At 58.5% G+C, this 15,758-nt stretch overlaps 2 protein-coding genes across 3 annotated transcripts; one reads left to right on the top strand and one right to left on the bottom strand.

Annotated features, from left to right (window-relative positions):
• The first annotated feature begins 326 nt into the window (after nt 1-326).
• Nucleotides 327-8,738, top strand: PLEKHH3 (pleckstrin homology, MyTH4 and FERM domain containing H3). Of its 2 annotated transcripts, none has more exons than XM_082860283.1 (13): nt 327-632; nt 2,645-2,700; nt 3,037-3,116; nt 3,214-3,405; nt 3,492-3,649; nt 3,761-3,881; nt 4,670-4,976; nt 5,562-5,769; nt 6,009-6,145; nt 6,438-6,570; nt 6,766-7,224; nt 7,500-7,691; nt 8,392-8,738. In XM_082860283.1, exons 1-13 carry the CDS (start codon nt 471-473, stop codon nt 8,563-8,565), a joined length of 2,379 nt encoding a protein of 792 aa, XP_082716409.1. In that variant the 5' UTR covers nt 327-470; the 3' UTR covers nt 8,566-8,738. The 2 variants fall into 2 exon arrangements, with proteins under 2 accessions (XP_082716409.1, XP_082716410.1); XM_082860284.1 differs by having other exon boundaries at nt 6,009-6,136.
• Nucleotides 8,739-9,815: 1,077 nt separating this feature from the next.
• On the bottom strand, nt 9,816-14,626 carry TUBG2 (tubulin gamma 2). The gene is made up of 11 exons (XM_082860346.1): nt 14,452-14,626; nt 14,048-14,160; nt 13,676-13,843; nt 13,299-13,367; nt 12,880-12,959; nt 12,348-12,474; nt 11,242-11,328; nt 10,993-11,142; nt 10,425-10,577; nt 10,180-10,341; nt 9,816-10,056 (listed from the first exon to the last, which is right to left on the bottom strand). Exons 1-11 carry the CDS (start codon nt 14,498-14,500, stop codon nt 9,859-9,861), a joined length of 1,356 nt encoding a protein of 451 aa, XP_082716472.1. The 5' UTR covers nt 14,501-14,626; the 3' UTR covers nt 9,816-9,858.
• Between the last annotated feature and the right edge of the window lie 1,132 nt (nt 14,627-15,758).

A 15,758-nucleotide genomic window follows, 5' to 3' on the forward strand; every position in this document is an offset into this window, starting at 1 on the left:
TTGGGGAGGCGGGGTCCCGGCACTGTGCTCGCGCCCCTAGCGCGCCAGTCCCGGGGCTGCAGGGAGCGCAGCGCGCTCGGCCCGGGCCCCGGCCACCGGACGCCCTACCGGACACGACCCTCCCTGGAGCTTGGACAACTGCCCACCTCGGACACTGCACCGGACACTGCCCCCCACAGGGCTGGACACTACAACGGACACTACTTCCCAGCTCCGGACATTGCTCCCTCCTCCCCCACCCCCGCTTCCCCCTCCCCCTCCGGGGGCCCAGACTCTGAGCCCCCCGCAGGCTCTAGCTAGTGACCTCTTGCACCCCAGAGCCAGACACCTCCTCCTCCCAGTCCCCCTCTCCCTTTCCCTCCTCCCTCCTCATCTTTCCCCCCGCTCGGGTCGGAGCCCCGCCAGTTTCTCCGACCCCCTGCAGCTCGGCCCCGGCTGCCCGCACCCCAATCCCCCGGCTGCTCGCCCGGATGCCTCTCCCCGGGGGATTGTGGTGGCTCCTCTGCTGCCGTCGAGGCTTTACTCTTCTGCACCGGGACTACGGGGACGGCGAGCTTAGCGGGGACGGGGACGAAGACGAGGACGAGGAGACCTTTGAGCTACGGACCCCGAGTCCAGCGGGCGGCGGGAGGGTAAGTCCCGGGGGGTTTGAAGCCTTGTCTCAATCCCTCTCACTACAACCGGCCGTCACGCCTGATCCTGCTCCAGACTCGAGCCAAACGCCGTGCTCTTGCGGGACTGGGGACTCGGGAGACGTTTTTGCCTGGGGGCCAGAAGCCCCCGAGAGCTCAAGCAGCAGCCCGCCTCGGGATGTGCCTGTGGGCCTCGCGCAGCACGCTGGGCGCTGTCCACCTGCTGGGGGCCCTGAGGCAGGGGAGGCGTCACGCCTGGCCCGACCTGGCCCAGCCTCTCCCTTCCCCGCTGGGCCCGCGTCCCATCCCGTCTCCTTCCGCCTCCGCCAGCGCCGAGGAATGTGGCGAGGCCGGCTGGACGGCTCGGACACCTGGGTCCGCTCCGCTTCCAATTCATGAGCATTGAGCGCTGGGGCCAGATGCGGGAGTTCCCGCCGCGGGGACCTGGGCAAGGGGAAGCTGGCATCCTCAGACTGGGGTCTGTGGCGGGGACACCATGGAGAGGGAGTTGGGGGCCACAACTCTCCGAGGACCCCTCATCATTACCCTGACACTCAGGGCCTCCCTGGTGAGGCTCCTGGGGAATCCCTGAGGGAATGGTGAGGGACACTCGGCTCCCGGGTTTTGTCGAATCTCCCCGTGGCGAAACTGAGGCTCTGTTGGTGTGGGAGACCAGCATCCCCCGACGTCCCCTCTCTGATGCCCCTGCACGCCAGCAAGCAAACTTCGGGCAGCCAGACTCGCGTGTGCTGTGGCCTGGGTCGGGCTCCCTTCCCCCGCTCAGGGGTCCCCAGCAGGCCCGGTGGCTCAGTGCCCGGGTGGGGCGGGCTGCGCCGCTGGGGCCGGCGCCAGCACCTGGCGGAGGCGGAGGGCGGATAAATATAGAGGGGGGGCGGGGAGGGAGGGAATCAGGGGACTGCGATTAGGGGAGCTGGTCTAAGAGAGGGGTCAGCACCTGCCCTTATGGTGGTGTGGCTGAGAGCCCCTCTCAGACCCTCCAGAAGATAAGAGGATCTGCGCCCCCGAAGGCACAGGACCCAGGCGTCCCCAGGGTTCCAGCCTGAGCAGGGTCGGCTTTGTGAACCACTGCCATTGCCTCCCTCATGCTCCACCTCCACCACCGCCCCCCTCCTCGGAGCTTGGGGACAGGTGTCCCTGGCCCCCTTCCCCCACCTCCCCCTCCTGACTTTAGCTGCCTGGATGCAATGGGACCATGGCACAGTTCCCGCCTGACCTGGCTCCTGGCAGGGTTTTAGGCCTTTCTTAGACCCCAGTCTACAGTAGGAGTTCCAGGGCACAGGGAGTGTGGTTGGGGGAGGGCAAAATCCGGGACTGTACCTCCCGTGGAGAGTATTCTTCAGCCTGGCCTGAGCCCCAGCAAAAGCACAGGGTCTCTACTTCCTACTGAGTTTCAGGGGTCCCTGTGGGAGGGTATACGAAGCTCTTGGAGAAAGCCCTATACCGAAAGGGTCCCTCTTCCCTTCATTCACCTCTGTGCCTCCTGCCTGCCTGCCAGCCTGAACGAACGCCCGCCAGCCAATGAAGGGAGATGAGGAGGAGGGGGTGACTTCGACTGCCAGAGCAAGAAAGGACCTCATCCACCTCTCCCTCTCCACAGATGGGAACCTAAGGCCCAAAGACTCGAAGGGGCTGGCCAGGGTTCCTCAGCAAGTTTGCAGATCTGAGTTAGCGGTTGAGCCGGTATTAGAACCCAGGTCTCCTGACTCTCTGCCCAGTGCTTTTCCTACTCTACCCCAACACCTGATTGCCTCTTTAAAGAATCACAGAGACCAGGCGAGAGTCTTGGCTTTTTAGCTTGGGCTGTTCTGTAGAGACTGGTGGAAGGGGCTAGCCCAGTGGCTTCATTCAGCTCGCTCGGTCAGTCACAGTCACAGTCACCATCCCACTCCTTGATTCCCCAATCCTCTGAGCAGCACTGTCCTGGGCCAGAAGCCACTGGCATCCTGCAAGGAGGGTTCTTAGCCTGAGGGCCGCCCTGCCTGTTTCCCCAGGGCCCCCTGGATGTGACGCTGACTCAGCCTGTGAGGAGCGGTCCAGTCTCAGACAGGTGAACTCAGCCCCTGCGTCCCATGGTCTGGGACCCCCATGTTCACCGGCTTCCCTCCCGCGGTTGTGCAATAAGGGAAAGGCCTCACGCCGGACGCTGTGGTTTGGCCGGGGTCCCGGGGGGCGGTCCGGCTGGGGGCGCGGGGAGGAAGGGGGGGTTCAGGCTATTTCTGGTGCGAGGTCAGAACGGCCCAGCAGTTCCCACAGCCTGGGGGAGGGGTGCCCAGCTCGGGGAGTAGGCACCCCTCGCTGTCTGGGGAGCCCTTAGAGAGGAGCCTCCTGGAGGCGGGGTGCAGGACCGGCAGGCTTGCCCAAACCTCGCTCCCTTCTTGCCCAGGCTGCAAAGCTGGGAGGAGACACGGAGCCTCATCCCGGAGAAGGGGCCGTCAGAAGACGACCCAGACGTCGTCGTGAAAGGTGGGGATCCACCTCATGCGCTCTAGAGGCCCCAATCCCAATCCTCCATGGATAATGTCTTCTCCTGCCGATCCCCTTTCCCTCTTTCTCCCCGCAGGTTGGCTGTACCGCGAGCCCCGCGGAGGAGGGGCGCGGCCCTGGTTGCCCCCGCGCCGAGCCTGGTTCGTGCTCACCCGGGACTCCTTGGACCAGTTCAGCAGCAGCGGGAAGGGGGCGCGGCGCCTCGGGAGCCTCGTGCTCACCAGCCTGTGCTCGGTGACCGGCCCTGAGCGCAGGCCCAAGGAGACCGGTGAGACCTCATGGGGATTCTCCTACCTCCCTAGGTAGCTGCCCCAGCCAGCCCTGATTGACCTCCGCGGCCTCTCTTTCCCCCAGGTCTGTGGTCAGTGACCGTGTCTGGCCGGAAGCATAGCGTCCGGCTCTGCTCGCCCCGCCAGGCTGAGGCAGAGCGCTGGGGGGTGGCGCTGCGCGAAGTGATAGCCTCTAAGGCGCCGCTGGAGACCCCCACCCAGCTGCTGCTCAGGGACATTCAGGTGCGAGGGAGGGAACTCCATGGACAAAGAGGAGGGTGGTGGACCCATAAACTTTCTGGGTTCATGGTGAGCCCCCTTCTCCATCACTTTGATCATTTCCATGGCCTCTAGGAGAGTTATGGGGACCCGGAAGCTGTGGCCCTTATTTACAGACGGAACCCAATTCTGAGGCACACTAGTGGGGCCCTGTATGCCCCACTCCTGCCCCTGCCCTACGGAGTCAGTGCCCCAGGTGAGTGTTGCCATGGCCCAAGTCCCTTGGATGGGGAATCTGAATGCCTCACCTGATAGAGATCTAGGAGTCCTCAGGGGGCCTACCCAGCCCCTCATTTTTCAAAGGATGAAGATGAAACCAGAAGCTGAGCAGACTGGTACCCAAGGTAGAGGGGGAGGAAAGCCAGCACAGAAAGTAAAGGCTCCCTTTGACCACCTTCTCTGGATCTCATTCTGACTACTGATGTTCCTTCATGAGTTTTTTACACCCTCTATTTTGTTCTTTCATTATACTCTCAACACCATGGCATACTGCCTTTACAAGTGGTGGAAAAGCCACCACCTTGGGAGAATGTGCTGACCTCATCTAGTTATACTTCTCCCCAAAAGGGAATAGTGACAGGCCCAGGTCCTCAAGCTAGAGGATTAAGGGGAGCTGGGACAAGAACCCTGGTTTTCTGACTCGCGGTCCAACCTGTTTTCTCGCCCATGGTGATAGCTGTTGGTACCCAATTACAGAATCTGAAGGTTGACCCTGTGTCCTTATAGTCCATCCATCCAAGTTACTAACTCAAAGTGCAGCCTTAGGGGATCTGGAGGGGGAGATTCCCGGGAGGCAGGGGTTGAACTTGGCTCTGTGGGGACGATTGCTTTCCCTTCACTCTTCCTGTCCTTCGCACTCTCCCCTCCTTGCCACCTCTGTCCCCTTACACTCCCTCTGACCTTCCCCTGGTTCACACCTTCCTCCCAGGGCCCAGCTCTGTGTCCCCTCTCCAAACCGTCCCTCCGCCCCCGCCGTCCCCGCAGGTCCGGGCTACGCTCCCTTGCGCGAGGAGGCGGTGCGGTTGTTCCTGGCGCTGCAGGCCCTGGAGGGGGCGCGGCGCCCCGGGCCCCTGATGCAGGGTGTGCTCCAGACCTGCCGGGACCTGCCTGCGCTCCGAGATGAGCTCTTCCTGCAGCTGGCTAAGCAGACCTCGGGCCCCGCAGGCCCCCCCGGGCCTCCAGCTACCCAAGACCCCGCGGCCCTGCGGTACTGGCAGCTCCTCACTTGCATGAGCTGTACCTTCCGGCCTGGTGGACCTGTACGGGGGCACCTCCTGGGGCATCTGGAGAGGTGAGAGGGGAGGCGTGGGGGTAAGGCCAAGGCAAGGGAGCTAAGGGGCTGGAAAAGAACGGCAGGTCTTTCCAAAGAGTTTGGCAGATGGAGAACTTGGACCCAGACAAGGGAAGGGACTTGCCCCAAGGTCAGGGCTCTGCTAACATGCATAGTGCCTTTGTGGGAATTACAAGATCATACACCACTTGCGGGCAGAGGAATTACAAAAAGCCTCCCGCTTTGGGCAGCAGAATTATTAAAAGGCTGTTTTTCTCGGAGCTGATGCAGTCCAGCGCCAGGGCTTTTAGGTTGGAAAGAGGAATGCGGCTGGAGTTTGGATTTCAACCCGAAGGAGGGTCATGGAAACTTTGGGAAGTGGGAGGAGGCAGTAAGGAGAAAGCTGCCAGGGGCCTTAGAAAGTAATTCTGCTCCATACAGAGCATCAGGGTAGATTCAGAAGAGCTGGCCACGCTGCCTTCAAGGAACTTAGAGTTGGAGGGGAGGGAATCGGCGAGGCGAAATAAACTATAAAGTAAGAAGGCAATAGGGTGGAGGTGAAGGAAAGCCCTTGGAGCACTGACTCTCCAGTTCTCCCTAACCCAGGACTGAGCAGGCGCTTCCGGACTCGGAACTGGCGGAATATGCGCGCTTCATACGAAAAGCGCTGGGCCGGACGCGCGGCCGGGAGCTGGTGCCCTCGCTGGCAGAGATTTCCGCGCTGAGCCGACGGCAGGACTTGTTGTGCACCGTGCACTGTCCGGGGGCTGGTGCCTGCCCTGTGGCCATAGACTCCCACACCACGGCGGGAGAGGTAAGACCACAGAGAAAACCCCTGAAACCTCAACCTTCCTCTCAGCTTCCCATGCCTGGCTCTCCTGGTGCCTGGGCCTTAGGGTTTGCCCGAGTCTGAGAGTCATCAGTTGGGTAACGGCTGTGTGTGGCGGGACTAAGAGACCTGAAAGACCCCTCCAGTTGGACCCCTCCAGAAGTACTGGCAAGACCCCTGCGCGGTCTGGGTCTGACTTTCCTCTTATGTTCCCACTCCTCCAGGTTGCTCGAGAGCTGGTGGGGCGGCTGGGCTTGACCCGGAGCCGCAATGCATTCGCGCTGTACGAGCAGCGAGGGCCCCAGGAGCGAGCCCTGGCCGGGGGGACTCTCGTGGCCGACGTGCTCACCAGGTTTGAGAAGTAAATGTCCAGCCCCAGCCCTGCTCTCCGTTAGCCCATTCGCCTCTCGGCTTCGGTCAATCCCTAAGCAAACGTTTACCGAGCGCCTGCCACTTGCCCGGCACAGTCAATTTCACTGGTTCACAGACGGATTCTTGTCCGCCGGCGGTTTGCAGTCTGGCTTCAAGGCTTGCCTCCTCTGTCCATTCCGCCCGGGCCCCGCCCCAAACATCTGGCCCCGCCTTTTTCCCCTGGGCCCGCGCCTTGGGGGCCCCTGCTTCCCGGACACATCGCGGCGTGCTTTATTCTGCAGTTTGGCGGTGGAGGAAGCCGGGCTGGAGGACCCGCCGGACTCCGGATGGAGACTGTGTCTGCGTCTTCACGGACCTCTGCACCCTGAGGGACTGTCCTCAGACGGTCACGAACTGCCCTTCCTCTTTGAGCAGGTGAGGATCTCTGGCATTCACGCCCAGCGAAGACCCGCGAGCCTGAACCCCCCCGTTTCTGGGCCATCGCATTTCGTCGTTATGGCAACCCCGGGGGAGGCGGTGCTCGAACCCAGACCTCAGGTTCCACACCCCTAGGTGTCTTCGAGACGGTACCCCGCCGCTCCCGCGCTGATGACCCCTGCCTCCCCGTAGGCTCAAGCTCTGCTGCTGCGCGGCCGTCCGTCCCCGCCCGACGACACGCTGCGCGCCCAGGCGACGCTGCGCCTGCGGAGCCTGCACCGAGACTTCTCCCCGCGGGCGCCTCTGCCGCGCCTGGACCGCTTGCTGCCCACCCCGGCCCCGCCGCGTGAAGACCCTCTCCGCCCGGTGCCCAGGCCTCCCCGCTCCGCCGCCCTGCTGGCCGGGGCAATCTGGAGTCCGGCCCTGGCCAAGAGGCGGTCGGAGCGGGCCCGGCGCGGCGGGGCCGGCCGCACGGCGGGAAGCGTGGCCCGCGAGGGAGGAGGTGGCGCCGGCACAGCGGCTGCTGTGCTGGGAGGCTGGAAGCGGCTACGGGGCATGGGCCGAGCTGAGGCCATGGCTGCCTACCTGGCTCTGGCGGCGCAGTGTCCAGGGTTCGGCGCTGCTCGGTATGACGTTCTGGAGCTGAGCACGGTGAGGGGGAGAAGGGAGAGGGGGACTCTGGCGGCCCGAGCCCCACACCTTTGCCCCAGAGCCACAGGCCCCCATTGTGGGTCCCGTCACTCCCTACCCCCAGCACAGCTGCCCATTCTCAGACCCCAGGAGTCACTGGCCCTGGGGCCCTCGCCTCTGTGGAGCTGTGGATTATGGGGGGCCAGGAAACCTCTTGCTCACAGCCATCTCCCCACACCAAAAATAATGCTGCAGGGTCCCCTCCTTCCACCCTGACTCTGCCTGTCTGTCCGCAGGAGCCTGGTGGGGGCGCTCCACAGAAGCTATGCCTGGGCCTGGGAGCCAAGGCCATGTCCCTCTCCCGACCGGGTGAGACACAGCCCGTTCACAGTGTCAGCTATGGCCGTGTGGCCGCCTGCCAACTAATGGGCCCCCACATCCTGGCATTGAGGGTGGGAGAGAGCCAGCTCCTCCTGCAGAGTCCCCAGGTGAGTGGGAAGAGGGTGTAGGAGGAAGGAAGGGAAAGGATGTCAAGAAACATTTAGTAAGCATTGAGCATGGGCCAGGTACAGCTCTAGACCCTGGGGATCCAACAGTGATCAAAGACAAACTAAAGGAGCTTACATCAGAGCCAGTGATCAGACACTAAAGGAATCAAAGACTTTTTTTCTAATTTTTTTGGCCACACAAGGTGGCACGTGGGATCTTAGTTCCCTGACCAGGGATGGAACCCATGCCCCCTGCAGTGGAAGTGTGGAGTCTCAACCACTGGATAGCCAGGGAAGTCCCCTCAAAGACTATTTAAGACAGTGACAAACGCTATGAAGGAAAGGGTAGTGAGACAGGAGGTGATTGGAGGGGGCCATAGCATTAGGTAGGACGGTCAGGAAAAGATACGCAACAACAGTGACACTTAAGCTGTTAGCCAAAGGAAGATCTGGGGCACAGCATTCCAGGTAGAGGGACTTGCAAGTGCAAAGGCCCTGAGTTGAGAATAACCTTAGGATATTATAGGAGCAGAAAGAAGCAAGTATGGTTGGCACATTATGAGTGAGGGAGAGTGATGATGAGGAAGGAAAGATTGTAGGGGGCAGCTCATGTAAGGCCTTGGGAAGGAGCCTGGGTGGAGGTCAAGAAAAAGGAGAACCCAGTGGCCCCTTGTGTACTCTGACCTCTGCCCTCCCTTAGGTGGAAGAGATCATGCAGCTGGTGAATGCCTACTTGGCCAACCCCTCCCCTGAGAGGCCCAGCAGTAGTCCTCCTCCATGCCAAGACCTGCCAGACACCTCCCCTCCCAGCCAGCACCCGGGCCTGGACGAGCCCCAGGGACAGTCTGGCTGTTTGGGGCAGCTGCAGGACTGAGCTTGCCAAGAGGTCACGACCTCCCTCTTGCCTCCATCCTGGACTTGGACTGCTCTGCGATTTCAGGGAACCATGGACCCTTTTGGCCCTGCAGGGACAGGGCACGCCCCACATCCAAGGGCTGCAATGGGTGCAGACAATTTTCTAGTTTGTTTCTTAATTTATTTGTAGAAGAGAAGACACACACACAAAAATTCCTTATTTACACAAACCCTTGCTGCGTGGGAGTGTTGTCAGTGGGACAAGGTGGAGCCCCAGAGCTCAGAGCTCCACCTCCGGGGATGCCCACACTCTGGGCTTTCACCAGCACTGAGGGGGGTCTGAACACCGCAGGGCTCCACCCTCCGTGACCTTCTGGATTTCACCTCCTGCCGGCCCGTAGGCTGCCCTAGGGTGGTGGGGGGGGGCAGGCAAGAGGACAGTTTTGGAAGCTGGCAATGACCCTTCTTCCACCGAGTGGCATAGGGGTGGCCTCTTGGCATCCCTGAGGCCCGAGGACAGTGAGTCATCAGGACTGACACTACCCAGTCCTACCCTGGTGTCCAGCTTCTGGGTCTTGGTTGGGTCCATCTTTAATGTGCCCACTGCTTTGGGACTGGAACGGAAGAAGCTTGGGGCAGGATCAGACCCAAGAACTTCTCTGGCACAGATAAAGAATTTATCAGGATGGGCTCAGCCCTACTTTTATCAGATTAGGCTGAATTAGATCGACTCCTGAGGATCTAATCGCCTTGTGCCTGGGAATAGAGTCTTGGCTTTCCTGACCCGCTCAGAATGCTGCAGACCGTCCTTCAGTAGGCCTCTGTCCTGAGCGGAGGAGGCTGGGGCACTATGGGCAATACTGATCCACCCTGGGGCAGGACCTTAGGCACTGAGGAGACAGCAGGCATCAGTAATCCTCTATAGTCTTGAGAGTAGGACTGGCTCCAGAGCAGCTTGGTTCTAGGTAAGGGAGGCTCATGGAAACAGCGGACACACAAAGACCGGGACTCAGCTAGAGCAGGTAAAGGCCACCCTACCGACATATGCCTGGGAACTGTGGGGCACCACGGAGATACTATTATTGTCCCCCATATTCACAGACCAAGGCCTGACTCTACTCACAGTGCAGCTTTATTACTTTATTAGAGCTAAATAAGCACATCAAGGGCCAGGCATGGAAGGGAGGAAGCAGGGCCGACTGCTGGGCTGAAGAAGAACCTAGAAAGGTTGTTGGTGAGGGGAATTTGGACCAGAGGGACCAGGCATGGTGGGGGCTGTGCTTACTGTCCAGCGGGTGCAGCGGGGAGGAAGTCACTGCTCCTGGGTGCCCCAGGAGATGTAGTCGGGCCGCGTGGCTGCATGGTACTCATCAATGAGCTCCTGCACAACCTCCCTGGACCTGTCCAGCTCGTCAAAGTTCTCCTTGAAGATGTCCTCCTTGCGGAACTGCTCCAGGAAGGCCTCCCGCTTCCGCAGCTTGTCATACTGCTGGCAGGAACTTTCAAAGAGCTGCAAGAGATGGAAATCTCCAGGAGCCAGTGCAAGATAAGGGGTTGGAATGGATCTGGGGGAGAATGAGGAAGGTGGCTAGTGGAAGAGAGTGGCCAAAGAAGACCAGGAGGCTAGGCTCACCGAGGAGATGCTGGTGTGGTTGGCCATCATGAGCCCGCTGACCCTGTGGGCAGAAGGCAGGTAGGGCGACTTTCTGGACAGGGCCACCTGGATGCTGGCTGGGCCCCAGGGGATGAAGTTGGCCAACTTCCGTTCCCGGATCCTCTGCAGGCTCTTGTGGACCTGGGGTGGGCACAGGAGTGGTGGTGGTAGCCTCTCCTCTACCCCTGTGGGCTCTGGGGGTAGAACGAAGGGGCCTCACCTACCTGGGTGGGGTCCACCTCCCCCTGGATGATGTTGAGGATGGCGATGTAGCAGTGGTTGGTCTGGCGATCCCGGCCCGTGGACACCATCACGTTCTTGGGCTGCAGGAGCCTCCTCATGACATCCAGGACCGTGGTCTTCCTCACGCTGGCCACCTGAGGGGACAGTGGCCACAGGGCAGGCCAGCACTCAGGGCACAGTCGAGAAACGCATTGACAGAGAGCAGTAGGCAACACACGTCCCCGTCAGACTCGGGGTAGTTTGGCCCCTGTGGGGAGTGTCCTTAGATTCAGGTCCACACTGAGCCTCTGCTGTGGGATCAGGGATGTCAGTCCTCCCGAGCTCAGCAAACTCATGCCCTTGTGCAGGAGCATCAGCAGACCCCGTACAGCCCGGGCCCTGCAGGGAGCCCCAGGCAGAGGGAAGAGGAGAGCAAGCCAGCCAGGAGGTCGCCCAGCCTGTGCCAGTCCCTGAGCGCAGGGCCTCTGGGGGCTGCACGGGGCAGCTCCGGGTGCAGCAGGAAAAGAGAAAGGCAAGTCAGGGCCTGCTGGGCCTGCGGGCTGCTCTTACCGACTGGTCCGTGGTGAGGGGTGTGTAGCCGGTCATGAGGAAGTGGAGCCGTGGTGTGGGAATGAGCGAGGCGATGAGGCCGATGAGGTCGTTGTTCATGTAGCCGGGGTAGCGCAGGGTGGTGGTGCTGGCCGACATGATGGTGGACACCTGGGGACGGGGTGCTGTGTCAAGGGCCTTGTCCTGGGAGGCCTCCCTTCCCCCGATGGCGGGGTTCCAGTCCAAAAGAGTCTAGGAGTGAGGGCTCACCAGCTGGTTGATCTGAGAGAAGGATGGGTTCTGGATGTGCAGGCGGTCTGTGGCGATCCGGTTCAGGGCTGTGTTGTCCAGCACTACCTGGGGGGACAGAAGAGGGTCACGGCACCTTTTTGAGGAGAAAGGGGGCAGAGAAATAAGTTATTTGCTTAGTCCGCCTCTAAACTCCAAAACTAGGAAGAAGTCCAAAACTAGGAAGTAGGTGTGCTAATTTAAAGGGCATGTACTGTCTCTGGGGCATCAGGAGACACGTTTCTACCACCCAGTGCATTAAACAAATATTTAATTGTCCAACATGTGCCAGGCACGGTGCCTAGAGAAACTATGGAGAGTAAAACAGGCATGGTCTTCCCCCTCACCACATCTATAGTCTAGAGGAGGGAGACCGACATTAAATATAAAACAACAGAAAAGTATAGTTATAGCCTGAAATATGCACAAAGGAATTTGACCTTGTCTGGGTGGTCAGGGAAGGTTTTGCTAAGAAAGTAACCCTTGGGCTGAGAATGTAAGCATGAGTAGGCATTAAACAGGCTAAGTGGAGCGGCTTCCCTGGTTGCGCAGTGATCAAGAATCCGCCTGCCAATGCAGGAGACAAAGGTTCGAGCCCTGGTCCGGGAAGATCCCACATGCCGTGGAACAACTAAGCCCGTGAGCCACAGCTACAGAGCCTGTGTGCCACAACTACTGAAGCTCACGCACCTAGAGCCTGTGCTCTGCAACAAGAGAAGCCACCACAATGAGAAGCCCGCACACCACAACAAAGAGTAGCCCCGCTCGCTGCAACTTGAGAAAGCCCGTGCGCAGCAATGAAGACTCAACGCAGCCAAAAATAAAATAAATTAGTTAATTAATTAAAAAAAGAAAAACAGGCTAAGGGGAGACACGTGGGGGCGTGTTATTCACTTTGCTGAGAGTCTTGCTGCCTAAAGGGACTATAAGAAACTTGGGATCAGGTCCTTATTTCATAATTTGGTCCACCAGGTATGGCTTTGTTGGTCCTCTGTTCTCTGGGCAAGGGCTTGGGAAGGGCAGGGTGTAGATGTCTCTCTGGTTTGGGGAGGTCGACCAAAGCCCCCACTCCCTCCTCGCATGCTCACCACACAGTCTGCATTCTGGGTCAGCCTTTTGAGCGTGAGCAGTGAGTTGTAGGGCTGGACCACCACATCACTCATCTCATCCTGGTTGGGAAACACTGAGTATGTCTGCACCAGCTTCTTGGGGTACCTGGGGGTAAGGAAGAGGGAAAGGGGAAGGTGACATAGTGAATTGGAAGGACTCTCATCACTGCCCATCTCTATCTTCTCTAGGGATAACAGGGGCCATTCCTTTCCAAGTGCCACCAACGTCTTATACAAAAGGGGTGAGGGCAGAACTGAGTCTTCAGAGCCCAGAAGCCAAAAAAGATAAGCCTAAAGCATCAAACCTCGTAGGTCCCCTTCTCCCCCTAGGCAACCCCCCGCCTGGGAGTTACTGCTTCCAAGGTGTTCCCTGGGTGGCCAGGCTCTGTTCCTACCTATGACTCAAAGGTGGTAGTGGCAGGCCTTCCAGTCCGAAAGAAAAAAGCGATAAAAAGGAAAGACATTACCCAGGGAAACAGGGCTAATGCCCTCTCCCCAAACACAGGCTTACCTGTCATTCAGTCGCTCTAAAAGATAGGAACCCAGGCCAGAACCAGTTCCCCCGGCGATGGAATGACACAGCACGAAGCCCTGCAAGGGAGGGATGGAGAGGCAGTCTCCAGGGATCTGGCAGAGAGGCTTCAGGCTTGTGTCATTCCCCATTCCCAACACGCTAATGTGTCAAGGCTTCCTCTATGTCCATCCAGGCTGAGGCTCCTTGAGAAGGAAGGAGCTGATGCCATCCAGATTGGGATCTCCTTGAGGACAAGGACTGTACCTTAGTTACCTCACTATCTCACATCTGATACTCAATGGAAGAGTTTTGAATTGAATTGCCCTCATCACACATCTGATCAGGCTACCTCCTGACCTTTCCCCAGCACTTTTCAGCTTCCTCCCCACCCCCACCCCCCAGGGGGGCAGCCTCACCTCTAGGCTGTCACTTCCATCTGCTTCTCGGTCTATGATGTCAAAGATGTCTTCATGGATTTTCTCACCCTGGATAGACACATGAGGAGGGAGGATGAGGATGAAGTTTCTGGAAAGCATCTCTTTTCAGCACCAATAATTCTACTGTCGGACACTGCTGCCACCTCAAACAGAGGGCTATGTCCCTCCCCCCAGAAATGCTACTTTGCAAATGGTTTGCACAAAGTTTGCATCAACCTCTCTCTGGCTGTCCCTCTTATCAGGGTAATACCCTTGTCTCTTATTTATTGTCAGTGTGGTCAAATTCCCAGACTGCTTGGGCCTGCCTTGCCCCAGGAAGGGAACATCAAGAATCTCTGGGATGGCCACCTGGATACCTGGGAGAATCCGCTGGCCCAGTTGTTGCCAGCTCCTCCTCCATGCTCTGACAGGTAGATGTTCTCTGGGTTGTAGAGCTTGGCATAGGGGGAATTGAGGATGGAATGGATCACCCGCGGCTCCAGGTCCAGCAGCACCGCCCTGGGGATGTAGTGCTCATCGTCTGCCTGTCAAGGGGAGTCCAGGATCGGGCCCAGTAAGCTCGGGCCCACCCACTCCTCCAGTCCTCCCAACTCTGGCTCCTGCCTGCCCTCCCTCTTCAAGCCAGCCGCCCTGGCTCCTCTGCCCAGCGGGTTTCCAGTACCAAGCCACTGCCCTTCCCTTCAGGCCCCCTGGGCCACTACCGGCCCTGGCCAAGTCGCTGGGGGCACCTGGTAGAAAAAGACGTCCTTGCGGTCAGTGCCTTCGGTGGCGAACTCCTCCACAATGCCCTCGGGGCTGATACCATGCTCGGCGCACAGCTGTTTCCAGAACTCGAACCCAACTGGGGGGAGAGGAGAGACGCCTGGATCTGCTAGAGCCGTAAGGCCTCAGGAGCCCAGGGTGAGGCTCAGAGACTGTCACTCTCAGAGGGTGGGCCCAAGAGTCTGGGAGCCGTGACAGCCGGGGGCTGGAGGCAGGGCTCTCGGTCTGGGGTCCGGGGCTTGGTTCATCATGCGCAGTAGGGCAGGGGGTTCATGGAAGGGAAAGCGGGGGCTGGAGGATGCGAAGCACTCGGGTGGGACCCGAAAGGGCAGAACCGGAGACTGGCTGGGCCCGGCGATCGTTCGCTCACTCTGGTTGCCGCACTGGCCCAGTTGCAGGGTGATGATCTCCCGGGGCATTGCTTTTCAGACGAGGGCGCGCCAGCCCGTCCGGGCCCAGCGGGAGTCACGGCAGGGACTAATGCCTGGCAGCTGGACGCGCAGGACGTGGGGAGCGCGAGCTCTCTTCGGCTTTTGACGCGGATGCTCAGTCTGCGCGTGTGCAGTGCGGGCCTCCCCTCGGCCGGCGGCCGCGGAGCCCAACCTGGGCATCTTCTCCCCCACAGCAGTTGCAGCTGGAATTCCGCACAGGCGCAGAGTGAGGCCACGCCCCTCCTGCCCACCCACCCCAGCTCCGCGTCTGCGTAGTGAGCCTTGCCAGGCCGCGGGGTAGCGACTGGGTGTGGGGGAGGGGAGGGGAGGGGAGGGGCGATTCAGGTGTCTGGAGTCAGCCGCGCTTCACAGGTAGGTGAGTGGTTCTGCCCTCTCTGCTAGGTAGAGGGACTGGATTCAAGCCAATTTTCTTCTTTTAAATTTCTATTTTTAAATTAAATGTACCTAACAAAATTTACCATTTTAACCATTTTAAACTACAATTCTGTGGGATTAAGTACATACACATTCTGCAACTGTCACCACCATTCATCTCCAGAACTGTCACCTTCCCAAGCTGAAACTGTACCCCTTGAACAGTAACCCCACCCCCATCGCCATTCTACTTTCTGTCTCTACGAATTTGACTACTCTAAGTAACTCATATAAGTGGAATCACACCGTTTTGTCCTTTTGTGTCTGTCTAATTTCATTTAGCATAATGTCATCAAGGTTAGTCCATGTTACAGAATATATCAGAATTTTATTCCTTGTTAAGGCTGTATAATATTCTGTTGTATGCATATACCACATTTTGTGTTTAATCCATCCATCCATGGACACTGGAGTTGCTTCCACCTATTAGCTATTGTGAATAATGCTGCTATGAACATGAGTGTACAAATATCTGTTTGACTGCCTACTTTCAGTTCTTCTGGGTATATGCCCAGAAGCGGAATTGCTGGATCATAGGATAATTCTGTGTTTACTTTTTTTGAGGAATTGCTATACCATTTTCCACAGTGGGTGCACCATTTTACATTCCCACCAGCAATGCACAAGAGTTCCAAATTCTCCACATCCTTGCCAACACTTGTTACTTAAAAAAGAAAAAAGTAGACATCTTAGTGAATGTGAAGTGGTATCTCATTGTGGTTTCTATTTTATTTTAAATTAAAAAAATGTTAAACATACAAGCATGATTTTGTATTTTTACTATATATTTTTTTGTTTTGAAATTTTACAT

The sequence above is a fragment of the Leucopleurus acutus genome, assembly GCF_964270905.1.
Source record: "Leucopleurus acutus genome assembly, chromosome: 19".
NCBI classification, from domain to species: Eukaryota; Metazoa; Chordata; class Mammalia; order Artiodactyla; family Delphinidae; genus Leucopleurus; species Leucopleurus acutus.